The sequence below is a fragment of the Gymnoscopelus microlampas genome (assembly GCF_963454915.1).
Source record: "Gymnoscopelus microlampas genome assembly, contig: SCAFFOLD_363, whole genome shotgun sequence".
Lineage (NCBI taxonomy): Eukaryota > Metazoa > Chordata > Actinopteri > Myctophiformes > Myctophidae > Gymnoscopelus > Gymnoscopelus microlampas.
The window spans coordinates 1-7,499 of NW_028155837.1; the positions used below are offsets into that span (position 1 = coordinate 1).

Below are 7,499 nucleotides of genomic sequence, written 5' to 3' on the forward strand. Positions count from 1 at the left end.
TTGGGGATTGTTTTCCGGTTCCTGTTCCCGGCGTGCTTTTTGGTATATATTAAAGATGGCGGATTTGAAATTGCTGAACAATCGGCTTCCTTTATGGTCTGTAGAGTCTAGGGGCGTAACGCTGTCTATTATTTTTACAGTCTATGGTAGCACTGCAGTATATGATCAAGAGGGGCGATAATTTACGAAAACAGTTGAGATATGGAGATACAAGGTTTTCTTGCCCTGCGGTTCAGATGATATATGGGTTTTGTTGGGTTCCTTGATGGCGTTCCTTCTAGTCCTTCAGATCCAGTGTGTGTTTAATCTGCCTTTATGGTGGATTCTCTGTAAAGCCACGAGGGAGGGGGGGAGAGAGAGAGAGAGAGAGAGAGAGAGAGAGAGAGAGAGAGAGAGAGAGAGAGAGAGAGAGAGAGAGAGAGAGAGAGAGAGAGAGAGAGAGAGAGAGAGAGAGAGAGAGAGAGAGAGAGAGAGAGAGAGAGAGAGAGAGAGAGAGAGAGAGAGAGAGAGAGAGAGAGAGACGCCTGGGAGCTTCAGTGAATCCACACTCATTTACTGTGAATATTAAATGGCTGGCCATGGATTTATCTAAAATACACTGCGCTGTCGGGCAAGATGTACCTTCTCTCTCCATGTTTTTCCCCCGTAAATTAATGGACTACTGTACAATTAATATAAAAACTACATTTTTTAACATTTTAGCCACAGCACCTTTCCTTCTTTTTGGCCGCAGCACCTTTATCTTTGGCCGTAGCATCTTTGTTCTTGGTCGCTAGGACCCCACCCTACTGCACATCTCCATATATGGCCATATCAGTTGGATCACCGGTGCAACGTAGCTGTGATGTAGCTGATCGGGCCTAGATGTGAGGGCCGCGAACAGTGGCGTGCACAGACATTTTGAGGGGCAGGTGCTCAAGTAAATTATTCTTTTTTTTGTTTACTTGGTCTGCTCTTTTTTCCCTCTACACCTATACCTCTTTGCCAACAATAGCCGATCTACAAGCCCACAACGCCTCGCAGCGCGAGGCGTTGTGAGCTTGTAGATCTGCTATTTTTGGCTAAAGTTCTCCTCAGAAAAGGGATGCTAGGTTTCGAGTGGTTATGGTAAAAACAAAAATCATATCACATAAAGATTTGGCGGACCGCCTTTAGTAACTCTGAGGACCCCCTTTTGAAGACCCCTGCTGTAAACTGAAAAAAAAAAAAAAAAAACTTTTTTTTCTTTTTGTCAAAAGGGCACTTCTGGTCAAAGGGCAAAGGGCAGGTGCTCTAGCACCACCTAGAGTCTATCTGTGCACGTCCCTGGCCGCGAAGCGGCCCGAACCTCTAGCATATATAAAACAAAAGCCGATCTACAAGCTCACAACGCATTGTATACGCATATATGTTTTGTAATAATAATAAACAAAATCTACAAAGTAACTAGTAGCTAAAGTTTTCAAATAAGTGTTGTGGATTAAAAGTACAATATTTTCCTCTGCGATGTAGGGAGTAGAAGTAAAAGTACTGAAAATTGGAAATATCCCAGTAAAGTAAAAATACCTCAAAATTGTACTTACTGTAGGTACAATTTGCAAGTCATAATAAACGGCCGGCCAGCCGGGCTGGGACATGGGGACGGAGATATTTGTCACGGCACTTACTCTTACGCACTGGGACAGTGGGGAATGTTGGCTTAACGACTGGGAGAAAAAAATGGGTAAAAAGTATTGACTCTGGCCTTACAGTATAAGCCCTATACTTTCTTTTGCAACTTAATATGCGATGTGCTGTGAGCTTGTAGATCGGCAGAGGTATGGATCCACCTTAACAAACGGAAGCCTGCAGTGAACCACTTGTTGCTTAGCCTCGTTCAAGCATCTTTGTTATTGATCTCAGATACTTAATGCAACATCAAAAGCAAAAGCCTCAAATTCTGCAAAATGTCTCACTTTGAAAAATAACAATTGAACCCACTTCCTTACGCCCGTAAACCTGCCATGTGATAATAAATGTGATTCTGATCCTGCAGACATGCAGTGCAGTGAATGCAGTGCATGTCCCATACCGGCATGAAAAGCTTGACTGTGTTTATTAACTGCGTTAATTAAGGTCACTATATGGACTCAGGCTGCCACACTTGCATTCCCTGGCTCCAGCAGCTCTGTGCTCTTGTCACAGAGCTGTGACCACTCCAGTGGTGGAATAAGTACTACTCAAATTCTTTACTTAAGTAAAAGTCTCAATACAGCAATGGAGAAGTACTCTGTTACAAGTAAAAGTCCGGAATTCAAAATTTACTTGAGTAAATGTACAAACGTATTGGTATCAAAATGTACTTAAAGGTAGGGTAAGTGATTTGCTTTGGTTAAAATAAGTGTTGAATAGCTCTATATTCTGATAGTACTCATTGCTGTAGAGTGTTTGTTCAGTAAAAGGAGTATCCTTGTCTCTCCACCTCTTTATTAAACAGAACATGCATTTTCGTTTCAGTTTCATTTCCAATTTTATCCAACCAGGACTCAATCAGGATATAGATTAAACAAGTGAAATTGGAAGTGATGACACTAAGAAATGAGCAGACAAAATTGGAACTGGAACACTATACAAATTAAGCTTAAAAATGGGTACTTTCTCCTGATTGGCTGAGATTTTGACACCTACCGAAAAATGTATTTTCGGTTTATTAAAGAGCTGTGCAACGCCATGCAACGCGTTGTGAGCTTGTAGATCGGCTATTTTCAAATAGCCTGGGTATAAAATAGGGCTGAAATGGTGAATGTATGTTTTATAATGTAATAACTTATATCTGCAAAGTAACTAGTAACTAAAGTTTTCAAGTACAATATTTGCCTCTGAGGTGTAGTGTAGAAGTAAAAGTATTGGAAATTGGAAATACTTAAGTGAAGTACAAATACCTCAAAATTGTACTTAAGTACAGTACTTAAGTACATGTACTTAGTTACTTTCCACCGCTGTATATCTCTCTCGTCACACAGGATAATTGATGGCATCTTTGTGTTTGGTAAAGAGAGGAGAATCCATGCACAGCGGCAGTAACAGTGTCGTAAATCACCAGGGTTGTGTAAATCACCGACGTCGGAGAGAACAGTGGTGGACCTTAACTCATTCACTGCCACAATAAAACATCGTCCATAGCCGACCTTGCCAGCGATTCCGAGTGCTTTCACTAACCTTTAAAAAAAAAAATCACAGGGTTATTTTCTTCACAACCATTCATCCACCGGTCGCTTTAAAATACGTATCCGAGTCTCGGAGAATCTGTCGCCGAAAAGCAACAGAAAGCACTCAAAGCAGAGAAAAGGGCATTCTTCTAAATCCATTAGAATGGAAGTGAATGTGAGTCAAATGGTGACTCATAGGTCAGTGAAGAGCGCCATCTAGCGTGAACACTGAAAACACGTCAAAAACGTCATTGGCTGTGTGGGTGTTGGGGGGGGGGGGGGGAGCACGTCTAACAGGTCATTGGCAGTGAATTAATTAATCCATTACCTTTCCTTGGGTACTGTGTTTAAGTGCAGTATCCGTACTAGGTGGTCTGTAGCCTGACAGGTGGTCTATGTGTTGTGAAGGTGGTCTGTACAGAGGACAGGTGGTCTATGTGTTGTGAAGGTGGTCTGTACAGAGGACAGGTGGTCTATGTGTTGTGAAGGTGGTCTGTACAGAGGACAGGTGGTCTATGTGTTGTGAAGGTGGTCTTTACAGAGGACAGGTGGTCTATGTGTTGTGAAGGTGGTCTGTACAGAGGACAGGTGGTCTATGTGTTGTGAAGGTGGTCTGTACAGAGGACAGGTGGTCTATGTGTTGTGAAGGTGGTCTGTACAGAGGACAGGTGGTCTATGTGTTGTGAAGGTGGTCTTTACAGAGGACAGGTGGTCTATGTGTTGTGAAGGTGGTCTGTACAGAGGACAGGTGGTCTATGTGTTTTGAAGGTGGTCTTTACAGAGGACAGGTGGTCTATGTGTTTTGAAGGTGGTCTTTACAGAGGACAGGTGGTCTATGTGTTGTGAAGGTGGTCTGTACAGAGGACAGGTGGTCTATGTGTTGTGAAGGTGGTCTGTACAGAGGACAGGTGGTGATTATGTGTTGTGAAGGTTGTCTATACGGGGGATAGGTGGTCTATGTGATGTGAAGGTGGTCTATACAGGGGACAGGTGGTGATGATTATGTGTTTGACAGTCTGCTCAGACTCGCTGCAGTCTGACAAGCCAGACTCCTTCATAGTAGCCAGTATGTGACATGTCATATATGGCATATCTATGATTTACGACTTCATATTTGGGCAGGGCAAAAACAAAGATTGGAGGTACTTTATTGTCCCACTGACAGCTTGCACAAACGTAGATTAGCTATACATTTTCCCTGTGTACATGGTAACTATTTAAACGTCTCATCCCTAGCATACTCGTAATCCTCTTAATCCTCTCAATCTCTCAAGAACAGATTCAGAGCTGCGCTACTGAATCTGTCGGGAGCCCCGTTCAGAACGTGTGTGCGTTAGCTTACAAGTGGGCGTGCCTTCAGATCAGGAAGCAGGCCGTGCTTTACCCAATCAAATGTAGTGGGTGGGATTTAAATCTGTGCGCTCGCTTCCCACTGGAAACAAACCAAAACTCATTTAACAAGTGCGTCCTCGGAGCCGACAAAACCACGGACAGTTAGTAACATTTTAACTTGCTCTTTCATCATAGAAACAAGTGGGCTTATAACCAAAACCATACATGTTCTCTGGGAGAAATGGTGTTAGTGTTCCGTGGAGAAATATTGTTAGTGGGAATGAAAACATAGGCGCACCACCGGAAGTGGAGGGCTGAAGGCATGTCCAAACCCTGGTTTCCAGCAGTCAGCATAGGTCTAGTTAATCACACACACCCCCAGAGTCAAATGCAAAGGTAAACTATAAAATGTGCTCCTCGGAGCACAGGTCTCCGCCAGTACTGTTCCTGATTAATCCTGTCTTACCTCACTTCAAAAGATATAAATGATCTTTTGAAGTGACATACCTATATTTATAGGGCTCGATTTCATCATGCGTCTCGCTAGCCAATCAAAGCACACCCTTTCAACATATTGTCACGTGTCACGTGAAGCTTGACCAATGTTAGCTTGGTGGACACACGGAAGGACGAGAACGAAAACATAGTCTCCTGGCGGAGACAAAAACGTTGGGGGCTCGACCTATATACGCACGCACGCACGTAGGGGGGTGTGTGTGTACACACCCCTTCTGTTCCGCTGCCAGCAACTTATTCTCAGCCATTGTAATCAGTTGCTGTGTTTGTTGGTAGTCATGGCTGCAAGTTCCCACCTGATGTCGTGCGGGAGTTCCAACTGCTCCAGTTCGTACTGAATAACTGCTAGCTTGCAAAGCGTCTTCAGACTAGGATTTAAGTCTAGGATGTTCAGTTCATCTCCAAAGAGGATGACGCGATCTCCCACCACGCAACTGTCCACGTCCAACGTAGACCTCTGAGACGGACCGTCCCCCTTAGGCTCAACCTTCATCCAGGAGAAGGTCCTTGGATTGAATTTCCACACATGATCGTTTAAGATCTGGTCATGGTTGTGGATACCCAATATGTACAACTCTCCATTGTGGACGAAGGCTGAATGATGTATACAGTATTTCGGAAGCCGTGCAGAAGGCGTGCTCAGCCAGCAGCCGGTATCTGTGTCAAACACTCGGATGTCGTTGATGTAGACGTCGTTCCACGTTTGGCCCCCAAACACAAACATCTTTGTCCCGATGACGGTGGCAGAGTGATAAATCGAAGCAACGGGTGCTCCTCTGGTGTTAAGTAAAGTCCAGACCATCGTAGTGGTGTCCAACTTGTAGATGTCATTATCGAGTTTCGGCAGGTGGACGTATCCTCCATAGACATACATGACCTTCCCCAAGGCGCAGGCTGAATGGTTGCGCCTCGCCGCGGGAACGGTCCCAGAAACCCCGGGGTTGAACCATGCGTGCGTGTCGACATCGAACGCATAAAGCACGTTGCATAATGCATACGTCACGTGTATGAGCCCTCCCCAGATGTAGGCGACGTCTTCCATGAGCACGGCTGTGTGGTAGTAGCGCTTGGAGGGGAACGCCTGCAGGGGGCGCTCTCCTCTTCCGGTCGTCAACCTCGGGGGCAACCTCGTCCAGCGCAGAGACACCGTGTTGAAGATATTCACATCCATATGACCTTCGGGGAAGATCGAGTCCCCTCCGAAGACGTAGACCGTGTGTCCTACCGCTACGGAAGCATAACCACCACGTACCTTTAGTTCTGACACGTGTTTCACTCTCCAGCGCAACATTTCTCTCTCTCTCTCTCTCTCTCTCTCTCTCTCTCTCTCTCTCTCTCTCTCTCTCTCTCTCTCTCTCTCTCTAAACACCCTACACCTTATATATGTTATGACCACAGGTCTGGTCTGACTTCACACAAACGACAAACTGTTGCCAAGCATAGCAGCTACAAAGCTACAGTCTACCATTGATTTTCAATGGAAGCCAGCAACAGGAAGATACAGGAGATGTTGGGCAGAGGATGCTACTACCAAGGTGCTCAAGGAGTTAAACGTTAACACTAGTACTTTAAAAGGTCAGTCATTATTCTAATTTAGTTTTGAGTTTGGGTAGGGAGTCGAGACCTTTAATATCCTACCTGGGCTGGCGGGCGAACAGACCTCTGACATCATGTCACCATGACTCAGCCATAACCAAATAAGGAGTTACCGATACAGCTACGCCCAAATATGGAGTGTTTTGTCTAACCTCAATGTGTCCTCATGCAAACAAACAGTCAGCTCCATATATGGGCACAAAAGAGGGCATGCCCATATATGGGCGTATACTGTTGACATCAGTAAACAGTGTGAAAGGGACAATAACTGACAGATGCAGTGTTCTCCATAATATGGCCATATCACCATATACCCACATATGGCCGTGTACTGATGACATCAGGGCTCTCCATATATAACCAATATACAACCACTTCAACCCTATATTTCGGCCTTTTGAATATAGCAGATCTACAAGCTCACAATGCGTCGCATCGCGTCACATTGTGAGCTTGTAGATCAGCTATTTTCAAAAGATTTGTCTACGTTGTGAACTTGTGAAATGGGACATTCTGCACAATGAGTACTTTTACTTGTGGTACTTTAAGTATATATTGATGCCTAAACGTTTTGTACTTTTACTCAAGTACATTTTGATTACTGGACTTTTACTCGTAACAGAGTATTTCTATACTGCAGGATTGATACTTTTACTTTTACTAAAAAGATGCGAGTACTTTTTTCCACCACTGGACACAGGCATGAGTAGACAAAAAATGGCGCCACATTAGAATGAGCATTAGTGAGGACCACTTATATGAAGATAGGTTAGAAATGGGTGAAGTGGTCCTTTAAGTACAGTACTCAAGTAAATGTACTTTATTATTAGTGCATAACTGACAGTCAGTGTGTGACTCTCTCAGTAAGACGTCTCACACACGCACACC

The 7,499-nt window shown here is 44.3% G+C and overlaps 1 protein-coding gene across 1 annotated transcript; it reads right to left on the reverse strand.

The window, feature by feature from the left end:
- Positions 1–5,268: 5,268 nt before the first annotated feature.
- Positions 5,269–6,306, reverse strand: LOC311041225 (kelch domain-containing protein 3-like; the record flags this gene model as incomplete). The annotated part of the gene is made up of 1 exon (XM_084086132.1): positions 5,269–6,306. One exon carries the CDS (start codon positions 6,304–6,306, stop codon positions 5,269–5,271), a length of 1,038 nt encoding a protein of 345 aa, XP_083942258.1.
- Between the last annotated feature and the right edge of the window lie 1,193 nt (positions 6,307–7,499).